Source organism: Protobothrops mucrosquamatus, unplaced genomic scaffold (assembly GCF_001527695.2).
Source record: "Protobothrops mucrosquamatus isolate PMUCROS unplaced genomic scaffold, P.Mucros_1.0 scaffold_46, whole genome shotgun sequence".
Taxonomy (NCBI): Eukaryota; Metazoa; Chordata; class Lepidosauria; order Squamata; family Viperidae; genus Protobothrops; species Protobothrops mucrosquamatus.
The window spans coordinates 106,229-124,014 of NW_015386122.1; the positions used below are offsets into that span (position 1 = coordinate 106,229).

Genomic DNA, 17,786 nt, shown 5'->3' on the forward strand with positions numbered 1-17,786 from the left:
TTAGTTTTGTTTTGAATGGAGTGGGAAAAATACACCATAATAGTAAAAAATATCCCAATCCTTAAAAAATTAGTCTCTGGTGGATTCCACTTGTATACCACCTCTAGCAAAACATGTATTACAAGTGAACATATTACAAGTAGTAGGATTTAGCTGACTTTGACTGCACTCAGATGCTAATTAGGGTCAGGCCCTGTTATAGTTGCGTGGGAGACCTCCAATAATAGCAGACCGGTAGATTAGATTGGGAAGTTTAAAAAAACATGTGAGGAGAAGGTGATGGCAATCTACCGATCTATATTGTTGTGAAGAAAATTTCATGGACATATCTATGAAGTTACCAGTAGCCAAGCTTGACTCAAGAGACTTGATTTACTTTATTGTGTTTCTGATTTTCACATGCATGATTTAAATAAATGGTGGATAAGGATAGCCTCGTTTGCCCTTTCCCTGGAAAAAAGGCACTCCCCATAAGCTGGTATGGTAATAGTCATTCTGGGAAGCTAATTTAATTACCTCACTAGTTTCACTTCTAGCAGTCTACCATGATATAATGAGATTGCCCATTATATACTACCTAAATTACAAATCTGCCCACCAGTTTAACAGATTCCTGATTGCTGAATAGTAGCATTAATTTCTATCAGTCACTACCAATGGAGTAAATATCCAAATGCTTTCTTTAAAAACAAAAAAGAGATGAACAGTTAACCCAAAAATTTATTCTGGAATAATTAAGTAATGCAGGTTTTTAAAAGAAAATTTAATAGATATTTCTAGCAACCAAAATCCACAGTAACTGCAGAAATCTGTTAAAGCTAAGATACAAAGGCACCCTGCGGTACAAATGACTGGTTTGTCATGGGTCATACTGTTCTAAAATTATAGTCTTTAGTTTATCTTTGTGTATTCCAGAAACTGATGTTTGTTTTGGAAGATGTTCTTGGCTTGTGGATATTGAAAGTTAACTCACTATACTGAAGCAATTGTATGTGACAATGCAACAAGGTTTAGGATAGGGCTGTTTGTTGCTGTTGTAGTAGCTCTCTAAGCTAATAGCAGACCTGCCTGAGAAAAACTTGATAGCTGTATGAAGATTTATGTAATCATTTTTCAAAAAGACATTGTTTCCTAAATAGAGACCAATGTTGTGTAGTAGCAATTCCATGATAAATGACTTTTTAATAATATACCTTTAAGCACTAATATACATATTGACAGAAGAGAATATTTGTAGCTCAGGGTTGAATTGTAAGATCCTTGATGCTCTCTGAGTTTGGTGGTTTTCTTGCAGACGTTTCATTACCAAACTAGGTAACACCATCAGTGCTAGAAAGGAGTGGAGTTTGCTCTTATTTTTATAAACCAGTGGCTTGTCCTGTCAGTGTTCCTGGGAGTGTTCTTGGTGGTTCCTTGATTAGGCTGTTGTAAGCTAAAGCACATACTGCATGTGCACAAAATGTTGGAAGCATTAATGATTTTTCATAGACTCTAAAAACTGAAAATGATTGTTTCCCATTCCAGCATATACAGTTCTAGTTTCAGACCCTCTTCTCTCCCCCCACCCTTCTCTTATCTCTGTCACTTTCAAGTAGATGACTACTGTTAGGGGAGCCTTCCATTACCAACATGCCAATTGTAGTTTTCTCCTTGTGGCCTTGAAGTTCAATAGCTATAGGATAAATGTTTTTGAGTATCTCTTTGAAACTTAGTAGGAGACTCTTGGGAATAACATGAAATAGGAAGATGCTGTAGGTTTCAGAGTGGTTGAAAGTGTTAAACACTACTGAAGCATTATGCAAAAAGGTGCTGAAAAAGCACAAATGGGTAACTTGTACAAGTTACTACAATATTTATTCAACTTTGATTCCCACATCTTATTTTTAAAAAGCACTTTGTGTCCTGTGATTCAAAAGCTACTTGGGATTTTCTAAAGACTACCTAACAATTTTGGTTGAAATGAGAAATATCCAGTTGGATAATTGAATTCATCAACGTGATAGAACTTGATGCACTGGAGAAATGAGCTCAGTTTATGCAAAGTAGTCAAAAGTGCAATGAATGTTTCAACTTGGCTTCCTATTGTAAATGCAAATGAGTTCTTGCTTAAAATCACCTCCAGACTGGCAAGGCCATCTGTATGTGTGACTGCAACTTACTAAGTATATCCAAGCTTGTTTGAAGTCATTTGAGGAATACTGCAGTCTTCTTTGATTTCCTTGAGTCACCATTTTATTCTTTGGCAAACCATTAAAACCTTTCTGAAACTAGCCATTTCTTCTTGTCTGAAATGATATAGGGCAGCGGTTCTCAACCTATGGGTCGCGACCCCATTTGGGGTCGATCGACCATTTCACGGGGGTCGCCAAGCAAGGCTGTCTGCCATTTTTTCCCCTTTTCCGGCGGGTGCCTTACCTCCCTTGAGCTGGGCCAGCTGGTGGTCGGCCTACTCCGTCTCTGCCGCTTGCCAGCTACGCCTCGGCCAGCGCAGGGGGCGGAACCACGCATGTGCGGCACTCCCGGGCAGGGAAAGTCCTCGACTTACGACCAGTTGGGTAGTCCTCAACTTACGACCGGTTGGGGGTCGCGGCATTAAAAAGGTTGAGAACCACTGATATAGGGTCTCCTGTTTGATTATAGATTTGGACTAGAAGACCTCCAAGGTCCCTTCCAACTTTGTTATTCTATTGCTCTGTTCTAAATAGCTATTGAATTTTGTTGTCATAAATGTTGCCCTATTGGCATAGCCTAAGTATGGATAATTTTATAAATTGGATTACTGCCTTTGGATTTCTAAAGCTGGGTAAAATTTTTCTGCGAGTGTTCAGGAACAATCTTTCATTTAGCTAATATGATACCAAAGAGAACAATTCTAAATCTGCATATTGTATTTGCATATATTTAAAATGTGCATGTACTGAATAAAACTAAGATGAAATTAGATTTTCACAATACTGTATATATTTTGAGATTCTTTTCCTGAAAGTTCAGAATGAATTACAATATTTGGAAGTGGGGAAAAAAACACCAAATGAGCTTTTAAAAACAAAACAAAATAATTCAGTATAAAACCATACATTGAATGTAATAAAGGGTTTAGTTTTGTCTGGCAATTTTCCAAGGGAAATTAATTACATAATTGTAGGTCAGCCAAAGAGATTCTTGTCTGAATCTCATTGTCCAGAGATGAATTGGAATGCAGTGCAAGTTTTCCCTAATGGGTTATACAGGTTGTAATTTATTTCAGTATAAAAGTGTTAAGTTCTTTAGAAATTTCTGATGAAACTGTTATAAAAGCTTAGCCAGTCAAGATAGCTGAAATGCCAGTATAAGTACCATAGGTACTGCCATTTGAAGAATCGGTAGTGGTTTGCATTTTTCCAAAGAATTAAGAATTAACTCTATATGGGGAAAAAAAGAGTACATAGACAAGAACCTTAAAAATGGTACAACCTATCAACCTTCATATTCTTAGCTAGTAATCATTTCAGTTGATGTTCAATCGTGGTTGCTCTGATCCTAAAAAAACTACAGTAACAATACAGTCCTGTCTATTATTTTGAACTTATCTCTGTCTTTTTTACTATCAATTGTATCTTTTTTAGATTAGCTATGTGAATTAAGAATTGCAGGGTTGGTGATAAAATGGTTCTATGTACATCTATATAATTGCTGTCAGTAGGCAGCTTTTAAAGGAAACTGTTGATACTCTATTTCATTCCCTCTTGTTCTCCACATTATATCCACCATGTAGTGAAAGTATAATTTTTTGATGATAATACTGTTTCACATATTTAAAATGAGGTCCAACTGGATATCAGCCCTACATCTGACAAACATTGCAAATATCTAACCAGGACCTGAGTCTGAACAAAATAGTAAACCTGAATAAAATGTCTTGAGAAATGTGTGATATAGTGTGAATTCAACAATTGTTTTAGCTTATTATGTGAACTGAGTTTCCATTTTAAGCCATAATATGTTTTACTTGGACATAGAATGTTACATGAACTCAGCAATTGTATTTTGTGTCCTAGTCTTAAGATTTAGTGGGATATGTTCAGCAATAGATCTTGAAGAGTCAAGCTCTATTTCATTTATAACATTGCCATGGTTATTTGCTTTTGCTTTTTCTCAGTCACAAAATAAGAATAAATGGTATTATGATGAATGTTTCTTTTTTGCCAGAATAGGATATTTGATAATAGTTTGAACTGGGTCTTGAAGAAATTAAACTACATGATTTTAAACCTTGATTTAAAAATCCAAGAAATTATTTAATGATTAAATACTTACTATTCGTGGCTTTATGAAATACCATATTTGGTCTACCGTATTTTCCGGCGTATAAGACAACTTTCTAAACCCTGAAAATCTTTTCAAAAGTCGGGGGTTGTCTTATACGCCCAGTCATCTTATATGCCGGAAAATACGGGTATTCTATTTTATTCCTTTACACATGTGGTTTGGCATATTACCCATCAAGTTTTCTCTCCCCCCACCCTCTCGCTCAAACTCTATATTTTAACTGGAAAAGTTGGGGGTTGTCTTATACACCCAGTCGTCTTATACGCTGGAAAATACGGTATGCCACAAATTATGAAGAGTATAAGTCCATACCCAGACCTTGCAAGAACAGAAGAGTGACTTCTGGTTTTGGGAAAGCTAGTAATCAAATCCTGTTTCAAATCCTTCCAGACTAGCCCAACATTATTTCACCGGTTTGTTGCCTCACTTGAGAGTTTATTCATTAACTGATTTATATTTAGAGCCCCATGGAGGAACTGAAATATGTGATGCAATGCTATTGTCATTCAGCTTCCACTCATGAGTAGTCAGTAGGAGTGAGGAATTTTCTGACTCTCTGCACTCTTCACACCTGTCACTTAAATCAGTAATAGAAATGCAAAAGGGAAATACTTAAGTGGCACCATGATGCTCCCTTAGGGAAATAATGTATTGTACTGCTTCATGAAGATCATATTCTCTACATAATTTACATGATTATGTCCTTGAGGAAAAGGAAAATATCCTCTCCCATACCTGCCTTCTCCAGACTTCGATTACCATATTTTGGAAGCAACAGAAATACAAGATGACAAGTATGTTTTAAGAGTTAAGGATAATATCATAGTCATCTGACATTTATATAAAGCAGTAAACCAGAGGCAGGAATGCTCTAAATGCTTTTCCTATGAAGACATTTCAGAACTTGTCAATAAGCAATTTCAACAGTTTGTACCCAAGAATGCTGAGGACTTGGAAGAAATACTCAAACTACTTTCCATATGTGTGTGTACATACACACTTACACAGAGACAAGAATTTATCTAAGATTGAAATAGATCACAATCAAAGATAGAACATTCGCTGTTATTGGACATTCCTTTCTAGAGAGACTTGGAAAATATCCACAACAGTGTTTGGATGTCATATCAAGTTCTTCGCTATCTAGCTATCTGGCTACTTCAATTCCATCTTTTAAAAAAAAAAAAAAAAAAAAGATCCTAGAAGTGGCCTAGAAGCAAGATGATGATGATGATGATGATGATAATGATGCAATCTGTTCAATTCAATTTTTAGCAATTCTATGGCAATTCTCCACATTTTCCAGTCTTATATGGCTTCTTTGAGTTGTTTTATGCTCTGGCTTGTGTCAGTTTTGATGGTGTCTAGCACCAAGTCTTTAGGAGGCCTCGTTTCTTTTTTATTGTTGGCCAAGCCAAGCATAACTGCTTTTCCAGTAAGTTTGATTGGATGACATGGCCAAATAAGTAATGTAGAATATTTTGATTTTGCCTTCCAATACTGGTTTTCTATGATCCAGTATCTGCTTACTGTATTTGTCATCTTTGCAATGTAAATAATCTTAAACTGAACACACTCAAAACTGTAGAAACGATAGTAGACTTTAGGAGAAATGTTCCTATTCTACCATCTCTTACAATACTAGACAATATAATATCAACATTAGAGACCTTCAAGTTTCTTGGTTCTATAATATCTAGACTTAAAATGGACACCTAACATAAAAAATGTCATCAAAAAAGCACAACAAAGAATGTTCTTCTTGTGCCAACTCAGAAAGTTCAGATTCCCCAAGGAGCTACTGATACAGTTCTACAAAGGAATTATTGAGTCTGTCATTTGCATCTGTATAACTGTCTAGTTTGGCACTATAACCAAACGACACAGACTTCAACCGATAGCACTGCAAAAAAAACAATTGCTACAAACCTGCCTCCCATTGAGGAACTGTATACTGCACGAGCCAGAAAGAGGGCTGTGAAAATGTCTGCAGACCTCTCACATCCTGGACATAAACTGTTTCAACTTCTTCCATCAAGACGATGCTATACGGCAGCGGTGTCAAACTGCCGGCCCGTGGGCCGGACATGTCATCCGGAAGCCGTGGCCACCCCATTGCTGGCAATGGCAAAACCGTCCCGATACGTTGCGCGACATCACGTGACATCGAGTTTGACATGTCTGCTATACGGTATTGCATACCAGAACAACTAGACACGTGCCATCACTCTACTAAACTAATTCCCATAACACTGTCAAACTACCTAGTAAGGTTATATTACTATTATTCTTCTCATCTTTCCTATTAACTCCTTATCTTCTTATGACTATAACTTTGTTGCTTGTACCTTATATTGTTTTTAGTATCCTAGTATGATTCATGTTGTTTGCTTATTTAGTATCCTATGACTATCATTATATATATTGTATCTTATGATTTATGATGAATGCATTTTTGATGATTATGATCATGATTTATCACTTGTTCCTTGTACATATATTGAGAGCTTATGCACCGGAGACAAATTCCTTGTGTCCAATCACACTTGGCCAATAAAGAATTCAATTCAATCTTTTCCAACACCACGGCTCAAACGAGTCAATTTTCTTCCTGTTTAGTTTTTTCATGGTTCAACTTTCACATCACATAGGTAGATGGGAAACATGACATTGTAGTCTAATCTGCATTTAATTGCCAGGCTTTATGTCCTTGTTTTCCATACTTGATTCACGTTTATCAAGTCTGTGTGACCCAGACACTTTATTTCTGAACTGCATTCACTGCTTTGATCAGTCCTAGGAAAGTGAATTTCTGCACACATTCAATCTCTTTACTATCAATTGTTATTTTGACATGTCCATTCCTTGCAGTGGTCATGAGCTTGGCCTTTTTGACAGTCAGGAGGAGGTTAAATTGCTTACTTTCTTCTTTAATCATTTTGATCAAATGTTTGAGGCCTTTGGTTTCTGAGGGGACAGTTGTGTTATCAGCATATTGAAGATTGTTGGTGTTCCTTCCTCCAGTATATACTCCCAATTTTTGATTCTTCAAGTTACAGTTTCCTCATGATCACTTTGGCATACAGGTCAAATAAGAAAGATGAAAGAAGGTAAGCTTGCTGCACTCCTTTATCTTGCACCAATCAGTGTTTCCATAAGGTGTTCTCACAGTGGCTTCTGATTGCTGTGATTTTGATGATATCAAGCTTTTTTGGTGATACTGTCTTTTTGATGTTGCATATTTTGACTCTGATCGTAGTCACCAACAATTTATGATCTGAGCTACAATTGGCACTGCAATATGTTCTGACAACGAGGACTGAACTGGACCATCATTGTATAGGACAGGGCTTTTCAACCAATGGTACGGGTACCACCTGTGGTACATTGGCATCTGGCAGGTGGTACGCGACCATCCTAGAAAAGTGGTAGCGGGGGAGGGGAATGAGCTGAACCGGTGGCAGCACTGCACAAGCCTGAGCGAGAGATAGGGCTGTAGGCTCAGCGGAAGCGCCAGGATCAGTGCCGCTTTCCAGCTGATCGGCGCTTCTTCGGGGCTGTTAGGGCTCAGTGGAAGCACCAGGGTCAGCGCCAGGCTTCAGCTGGAGCTTGGCGCTGATCCTGGTGCTTCTGCTGAGCCCAGAAGAAGCCCCGATCAGCTGGAATGTTGCAGCATCTCCAGGGTCTTGTGATTTACATTCAGATGCTTGGCAACTGATTCATATTTATGACGGTCACAGTGTCACAAGGTCATGTGAAGTGACCAAAACCTGCTGCAACCACCCAGCAGATGGGGGGAATAAAAACCAAACACTCCCCACCCCACCCCCGCTGCCAATCCTCAACAGAAATGCTCACAACAATGAAAACCTTGGACAGGAGGAAGAGCGCCGCTGGGCGTTGTCTTGCTCGGCTGTGGCTTGGGGGGCACTTTTTTCAGTGCCATTGTAACTTCGAACAGTCACTAAGCGAACTGTTGTAAGTCGAGGACTACCTGCACTTTATCAGTTTTTTCCTTTTTTTTTTTTTTGGTCATCAAGTTTTTGACACCTTGCTAAGCGACTGGTGGTACTCGGATGTTGCCATATCCTAAAAGTGGTACAATGGGTGAAAAGGTTGAAAAGCCCTGGTATAGGACACAGACTGACATTTGTGCTGTTTTAACAAGGTATTAGTGATTCGTATCAATTTTCATGGCAAAATTGAAACAAATGATTGCCTGCATCTTTCCCAAATTCAAGTTTGCCAGTGATGCCTATTTCTGTTTGCTGCCAGTTTTCACATTAAAATCAACTAATATGTAAACAATGTATTTGGGGAGCACTTGTCTCAGATTGAAAATAGCTATTGTATATCCAGTGAAACTCGCTGATGCCAAGGAAGTCAGTTTTCAACCTGCCATCTCCTGTTTGATGTTATCTAATTTACCCTGGCTGATCAATCGGACATTCCACGTTGCTATCCAATACATCTTTGAGCAATACAGAAAGTTGATTTCACCAATGGCTCCCCTTCTGACAAATGATAGTTGTCAGCAAAAGTGGACAAAAATTTGTTAGATGTGGGACAACTTTTTTGATTTCTTTTCACTTTTCTGCCCTTCATGGAGAACATCAGCTCTCCCATCAGTGAACCTCTCATCTTCCCTTTTATATTTTAGTCGTGTCCCTCTATTTTCCTCCTTAATAAGGAAACAAAGTTACATTTGGGGACAGAAAGACAGATTTTGCACACATTTGTAGGTCACAGTGATTACCTGCCTTGGTACCCATGTTGATCAGAATCATCCTCTGTCACCCTTCTAGCCAGGCTTTCACCCAAACCTTTTTGTCTGATTTAGTTGCAAGCTCCTAGATGTAGAAGCTGTCTCTCTGGATGAAGACAGCCTGGAATAAAAGAAGATGGGGGGAAATGGGAAATAATAAGAAGAAAAAGGGAGTGCCTCACTAGAAGCTCCCTTCCTCGCCTTATATGTGCCTTTAGCTGCCTGAACATAGGAAGAATAGATTCAATGGGTCGTCATACGGGAAACTTAGCAGTCAGAAGCAGAAGCAGTATCTCCCCTCCTTGGCCCATGTTCTCTTTTCTCCCAAGTCCCCATGATAAACTCTCACTTGCTCTCTCTGTTCACTCACAGGTTGGGAAAAGCAAATTCTGTGGGATACATCTAGACCAGGGGTTCCCAACCAGGGGTGCGAGACAATATTCCAGGGGGTGCAAAAACTTGGGTTTTCAAAATTATAGTGTATATGAATAATTTCGACCTTTTGTAAGGGGTGCGAGAATATATCAGAAGCGTTCTAGGGGTGCAGGGTATAGAAAAGGTTGGGAGCCGCTGATCTAGACTTTCTAAGTATTACTGTTAAGATGCAACTTGTTATGATGTAGTAAAAGCAATGTTTATTACAAACTTACTTTCTCAGGGTTCCAAGTTCAGTTTTAATAGTTTTCATAAAAATACATCTCTGGATTTTAAGGCAAGGGTGCAAAAGCCTTTTTTAGTTGTTACTGGTGTTAGACAAGCTTGTTTATCCATTGCAGATCACTCAAAGATCTATTAGTATTCTGTCCATCTCAGCTCTCAAGTAACGGTAAGAGTCTTGAAATCTGGTTTGGAAGTACTATGAATTTAGATCTCTGAAAAGAGACTGAGCTGAATATATATTATCTGTTGTTCATTGCTGTCTGTCCTTTGTTGTGGTTAGCAGAATGAAAATGAATTATACGAAGTAATACATTTAAACTTGCAGGATATCTGGAGATTTGAAAATTCGTATTTTTGGTGCAGAAATTATATTAACTTTTTTTGCTTCGAAAGAGCCAATTTTACAGTCCAGTTAGTCATTTATATGGCATAATTCTGCAACAGAACAAAGCCATTAATAAATAAAGGATTTCATACATTTGGTGTAGTTTGCACCAGCAGCAACTAAAACTCCTGAATTACTGTTAATATTATTTGCATTTGGGAGGATTTTAAAACCATTTTTTATATTTTTGTTTATAAGTTAGAGATATTAATTATTAAATACTGCAAGAACTTGAAATAAAGAGTTGGGATACTCCCTATTAACCAATTACATACTGTAATTATTTAAAGACTACCTTAATTTAACAACAAAAATCATGTTTTTAGGACCCCTCAACATATTTTTAAAGGAATCAATGCCATTGTGCTGAAAGGCTATATAGTGAGAGGGATCGTGGAGTTCCAGTGGACAATCACTTAAATACAAGCCAACACTGTGCTGCAGCTGCCAAAAAAGCCAAAGCCAAAGGCTGCATTAACAGAGGGATAGAATCAAAATCACATGAAGTGTTAATACCACTTTATATTCTTTGGTGAAACCACACTTGGAATACTGCATCCAGTTTTGGTCACCATATTATAAAAAAGATGTTGAGACTCTGGAAAGAGTACAGAGAAGAGCAACAAAGATGATTAGGGGACTGGAGGCTAAAACATATAAAGAACGGTTGCTGGAATTATGTCTAGTTTAATGAAAAGAAGGACTATCACTGGAAGTTTTTAAGAGATTGGACAACCGTTTATCTGAAATGGTACAGGATTTCCTGCCTGAGCAGGGGGTTGGAGTAGAAGACCTCCAAGGTCCTTCCAACTCTGTTATTCTGTATTCTGTAGTTGTAAAAAAAGTGAGGGATCAAAACTGATGGAATCTTGCTGCCCAGTTTAGTAAAATAAACTAAATCCAAGTCATAGGAGAAAGAAAAACAAAAAAAATCAAACCAAGCAACAATTGAATTAAAACCTTTTTATTTAAAATTCAATAATACAGAATGTTCCTATAATCATAAACATTTCTAATAATCAAATATCAAAATTATTACAGCGTTATAGCATTACTAGTCCAAAAATGGTTTCCATGTAGAAACAAAGTTAGACAAAATCTTTTCTTTAATCAAGATAGTTAATTTTGCCAGTTCATTAACTTTGCTATCCATTTTTCTGCTGTGGGAATCTGTAAGTTTTTGCATCTCTGTGCAATTGTGCATATGCACATTTTATTGTGCATACAAATATATATATAATATTTCTGTTATATTTAGAAAGTTTTTTCTCCAACTGCTTATCCATCAAACTTTAAAAGAAAAATCTCTACTTTCAATTGTATGTTTTAGGAATTCTGAATTACAGTGCTATTTGATCCTGTATTTGATCCCAATAAGCAATTTCCATATGTTTAATTTTAAAACAGTTATAACAAATGTGGTAATATCTATACGGGATAGAAATTCGTTAGGTGGCAAGGTTTTTTTTGTTTTTTGTTTTGTTTTGTATACGTTAATGCCTTGGTCAATAGGTCTTTTCAGAACAATTTTTGATATTTACCTCAGAATTAAACATATGCAGTTTATCGCTTACGGTATACCATTGTCGGATGTGTATTGCATGAAGGCACTATGTTTAGAGAGAATACTGAGAAACAATCTAATCAGTTGTTTTGGTTGCAGAGAATTACATCATAGAATTTCTGTCATTGCTGATTTTTTTTTTTTTAAGTTTTGAGATTGGTACTCATTTTACAATTCTCGCTTGGTTGACCTAAGATAGGAAAGAAGAAGGAGAAGAAGGATTGTTAACCCAATCAGAGTTCCAGTGTTGATCTAGTTTGAAATGTCATGTCATCCATGAACTTTTCCAGCAGACGATCTCTTCCCCTGTGCTGTTTTCTAGTTCCCTCAAATCTTCTACATCTATAATAGGATAAAGGACAATTTTAAAATGTTTTAACTATTTTTAATATGCTACAAATATGTTTAAATGTGGCATGCTGGGTGGGCTGCTCGGAACCAGTGTAACTTTTATTATTTTTAATTAGTAGCCACTGTAAGAGAGTTGGGTAAGCTGCATCATTTGGTGGTTAAGAAACACTCCTAATTGATTGACGGAAATCTTTGTAAAAGCACGGATGGTCACTTTCTGCAGAATTATAATCTTGCTGCTGTACATAATGAGGTCAGTGAAGCAGCAAGCAAGAAAATGTAGAATTCTATAGCATGGATCTGTAAGCACAGCACTGTCTAGGCTATTTAAGTTTAATGAGGCAGCTACTGTGCTGCTGCATACGATCGCTGAACAGTCTCAGCATGTATTTCAAAACTAAAATGTAGCTCATAATCCATGTCCATATGCTGTAGAAGATGAGACTTTTCTGTTAAGTCTGCATTCTTCTGCATTCTCTTTAGTATTAATGGTATCAGAATTTGTTATTTGTTCTATTTTATTGGAAATGAGTATCGGGATGCTACTGTTTTTCTTCCTTGTCTTCAGAGCATTGGCACTACCACATAATAGTACCTTGGAAGCATTCAGATTCCCTGGAGAATATCCACTTTCTTCAAGGTTAAAACAGCCACTAAAAGAAGGGTAGTGTTCTCAAACATTATTTTCTTTAATATTTTGTAAGCATGCAAACAGCCGAGCCATCATTCATGTTATATAGACATTATGAATAATTTTCTTGCCTCCACTAATGTTTCAGAAAGTATTGGAGTGCCCAACAAATGACTGTGGCCCCAATGATCAAACAAAGCTAATCCAAGGCTGATCTCAATCTTTCCATGCTTTGAGGTTACACAGATTGTTTTTTTAAAAAAAATAGTATTAATGTGTAGGGTGCTGTATCATGGCTTTAAATGTACTTTGGGTGTGGGCCAGTCCCCTTGTGCATTTATATTTGATAATTCAGCCAATTACATCAAACTAATAAAGTGAGATGAGCAAAATGTACCAGTTCAAATTTCGTATCTTCTTATTACTTTTCATCAGGAGTCAGAGAAGGGAGAATTGAGAGAATGAAAGGGGTGAGCAAATCCAAATTTTCTTTTTTGATGCTTTGTCAGGCCCAATAAACTTTATTCCAAACAGCTTCCTAAAAATCATGTGTGCACTCACTGTAATGAAGAGCACTGGAATCTAGTATGTTCAGAATAGAAGATCAATTAGACTGCATGTGCATTTGATCATAGAAGGTCACATTTTTACCAAAGTGCCCCCAAATAAAAGACCCCTTTTGCCCTCCCCGCCACCTCATTCAACTTTCTTTTTTATATTTTGGGAACTATTACAGTAAGATATTGCATTGATCTGTGAAGGAAGACTCCGAAAACTGTTCCATTTTATACTGACTGCCACGTATGGCAGGCTATGACATGTACCATTTTTAAAACAAATGAAATTATTGAATAATAAAAAATAAGAATACCCCTGGGTATTTTCACTGTTTGCGCAAATAGTAATAAGCACAATTCTTGTCTTACACTTAGTTCTGTTAAGATCTCGAGAAACTGTAACACCCTCACTAATACCTTGACTGAGAGTGAGAGTAGAATTTTCTTGATAAATTAGTTCACATATTTACATATTATTCTTCTGGGAGCTTGTTTATGTGTAAAAGCTGATCCCATACACAACTGTTTTTTTTTCCTCCTCTCTCTCACTTTTAACTTGCAGCATATATGCATGCAGGCTACTTTGAGGTGATCAACAGCCCTTCCCTCATTAAACGTTAATTTTGGTGTTTTGCTCCATTGCTTGATGATGTAATGCACTTAGCAATAATGGATGGTTTCCTGAGAGAGATTGTAAGTTTCTTGTCCTCTTTCTCGTGAAAGGCATAACTTTTTGAGGAGAGTCTTGTGTAGAATTGACGAGATCAAAAGCAAAATCTGTTTTGCCCTGTGCAACCAGCAAGAAGTATTTTGTGGTGGTAGACAAGTGGGGGAGAGGAAGGGGAAGCAGTGAAAAGAGACTTTCCATTTGTTATCAAGACGCTGATGATTGTGGAGAAACATAAAGAAATAAACACATATGCTTGCTTCATAGAGATACAATTTCTCAAGCCCACATTTCAAAGCTGCCCATCCCCCACCAATAGTAAGAACATGAGTTTTTTTTCCCTAAAGAGAGAAAAAAAATCACTCATTTTCCTAGAGAATCAATAAGGTAGCGTTGTACATCGCGGTGCTCTCTGCATTGTTATCAATCTTTGCTTTTCCCCTTTTGTGCTTTACAGAAAAAAAAACTATAACAAGAAATGATGCTGTTTTGAGTTCTGTTGAATATTAATGAATAAAGATGCAGGTGGTCTGTATTCAGTCTTTGCAGCCTGCTCTTCAGTAAATGGTTTTCTAATCTTTTTTCCTAGATGGAAATCCTGTATGAATGTGGAAGCCATTAGCAGAGTAATTGCTGTCTGTTACCATGACAACCAGCCGCTGCAGTCACCTGCCCGAAGTCTTACCAGACTGCACCAGCCCAGCCACTCCTGTGGTAAAGACTGTGGAGGACTGTAGCAGCCTTGTGAATGGACAGCCGCAGTATGTCATGCAAGTTTCAGCCAAGGACGGACAGCTGCTATCAACTGTAGTACGGACTCTTGCCACTCAGAGGTACGGTCAGTTAGTTATAGCAAACCCAAGACATGTCTGGTTGCCTATTCAGCGGTGCTGGAGGAGTAAGGGCAAAGAACGGAGGGGATGTGGTTGTGAGATCTGAGCTCCTGTAGTCCTACTTGGGACTTTATTTTTAAGGCCAGACTAAGCACTCTCTGTTTTTGTCGTGGTTAGATTAAAGGCTACTGTTCTGCATGCTCCTGTTTCCGTGAGGCACTCTGAGCAGACTCAACACACAACTTGCACTCTTAAAGCGTTCCTCTTTTGAATTCAGAATGAATTTTGTAAGCTGACAATAACTTTGTGAATATCTCTAATGCGTAAAACTTGCTCGTTTTCGTTCGGTGCAGGAAAAGGTGGGGAAATAGCTGGGAGACACGGGCTGTAAAGTGAATAAGATGCAATAAATCCTTCCGATTTGGAAAAGAAAACTTTAGGAGTGACATCCTGCTGACTTGTGCATGCTGCTCATTGCAAACTGTGTGCTTCTGTATGAATGATTGATAGAAGAAGATTTTTTAGGTTTTCTCTCATCCAGTGTCAGAGTGTTATGGAGCTTCTTCTTTTTTTTTTTTTTTTTACTCTTTCATGTCTGGCTTATATTTCTACAGCCAGGGAGCCTCCTAACTATTTGACACAATAATCACTGGCTGCATGGTTTTTCTCAAATGTGCTTCATGAATAAGTCTGACAGCTGGAAGTCATATTACTGTTAACTTATGGGAGGGTGCATGCTGGCAGGGACTGATGGGCATTGTAATACAGTACATCTGAAAGATTCCAGATTGGGGGAAACTGGCTTATTTATTTTCCCTGAATGTTGTTGAGTCATTAATAGGTCTTTATTCTTTAAGTTAACTTTAATGCATAGATACTCTCTCACAAACAGTAATTGTTAAATGCATCATGGCATATATATTGCCTGTTATACAATTAGCCAATTCGACCAGAGATTAATACTGGAAAACCATTTTGGATTGTTAGAAAAAGGTATTCCTTTTCCTTACCTTAGCACAGCTGTATATTCATACCTGTGATGTAAACTATGTTAATAAAATACACATAACATTTTTGATGTGCTTTTTCTTTACAAAACAGATTATTAGAAGTTTCTGCAGAAAGTTTAAGTCACTTATATAAAAAACTAAAGTTTCAATTGCAGGTTACCATGATAGATCTGCCTTAGAATAAACACCTTTTCTAACAGTCAGTTTCTGAAATTTGTCCATTTGTCTTGTGTTGGTTTCTTTTTTTTCTTAAAAAGCAGCACACGTAGGATTCTTTCAATCCTGCCAGAACTGCTCTGTGAGATAAGTTAGGGCTGAGGGGCAGAGATTTAAAGGAAGGACACTCTAATACATAGTTGAGAGGGATATTAAGCTTCTAATCCTAATGGTTCACCAAGAATACCATCTCTTCCCAGCTTGGTCTCCTTCTGATACTTGTATAATGCTATGCCTGGATTCCCACATTAGGGAAAGCAATTCTGTATCATACTGCTTAAAAATGGAAGTATTAAGATAGATGGTACAGTATCAAATTGTAAATATTAATTTGAATAATTTTGAGATTATGAATAAACCAGTCATTGAGATATACCTACAATCATGTTTAAGGAAAGAATAAATACATTGAAACAGAAATATCACAGTTTAATTGCCTTGCTATAGGGAGGGTCAAATCAATTATATTATGCTTCAGTTATATTATAAGGAAAGCCAATGGAACAAAACAGACCAGTCTTCACTTATAAAATACTTATGTTCATTCAAATCAATTTAACTTGGAAGAAAGAATTTTAAACTTAAATAAATAGGCTAAGGAATAAAGTCCCAAGTTTCTTTTCCTGGAGAATAATTTAAACAACATTTGCAGGTGATAATGGGCGATAGGTTTATTCTGTGTAAGTGCATTGTACCATAAATCCCTTATAGCTATCTTCTTCCATTTTATTTTCTTTTGGAGATCTTACAAGAACTGAAGGGCCTGGAAAAACAGCCTATCACATCATATATAAAAACACTGAAGAATCCTAAGAGTGGAGACTGTTCTGGTGGCTTTCCACAAAATATACTTTGGGGTCCTCCAAAAATAAGGGCAGAACACTGTTTCCTTTAAACACAGGAACTGTCGGACCTTTACCCAAGAGACAGCAGTGTATCTCTCTGAAGAAACTTACTCAGCACTCCTAAGTTAGCAATGGAAGAAAGGCTTTTGTAAAAATCACTTTTACAAACAAAAGTGAAATAATGAGACAGTCAGGTATTACAGAATCTTGAAGCAAGCCTGCTATTTATAGCAGCCCCAAGATGTAAAATCTCACCTGTCTTTATGTAGTAGCAGATTTCGTGCTGCTCATTTCTCGCCTTTGGATGTGAAGGGCACCTGCACCAAATATTTGGTCTCAGGTTTTTGCTGCCAGTTGTCAACTTTGCGCCTCCTATCAGGTTCTCTCTTTGTTATCCCCAAGTTCTAGAGAGGATACCCCTGTCCCTTTGCTCAAATTTTCAAAGAGAAACTGGTGCCACATGGAAAAAGAGATGTCCTAACTCATGCATATTGGAAAAAGAGAAAGGAGATACAGTAGTTGAGCCAGCCCACTATGATAAGTATAGTGTGAAACTAACATGAGGAGAAAATAGAGTGACTATGTAGAGCAGCAAATTAAAACTAACATCCATAGGACTTCTGCCTAGAGCATGCACATGGATACTCTGCACGTAATACCTGAAGAAGCAGTAAAGCTGCATGTACATCAGAGAGGATATTTAATACCATTTCAAAGGAGCCAGAATTAGATTTTACTTGAAATGTTTGTTTTGGGTATTTCTGGTAATTTTAATAGATTTTTCTTAAATAAAACCAGTCGCAATGGATGAAGAAATGAAAAATAGATTGAAAATACTTCATCCGTTCAAGCAAACAAATCTTGAGCATGCATATACAGTAAATGTGCTCTAGAGAGGGAAGAAAAGAGATTGTGAAAAATAAGTGCGAGAATGAATAGCTGCAACTAATCAATTAACTATTATGCTTTAAAATCAGAAGCTGGTTTCCAAGAA

The 17,786-nt window shown here is 37.3% G+C and overlaps 1 protein-coding gene across 1 annotated transcript in view; it reads left to right on the forward strand.

Moving 5' to 3' along the window:
• The first annotated feature begins 14,482 nt into the window (after positions 1–14,482).
• MARCH3 (membrane associated ring-CH-type finger 3) overlaps positions 14,483–17,786 on the forward strand; it is a 33,091-nt gene continuing 29,787 nt past the window's right edge. Inside the window, exon 1 of the mRNA XM_015811129.1 lies at positions 14,483–14,721. Within this exon, the coding sequence (XP_015666615.1) occupies positions 14,534–14,721 (188 nt within the window). The 5' untranslated portion in view covers positions 14,483–14,533. The remainder of the gene's footprint in view (positions 14,722–17,786) is intronic.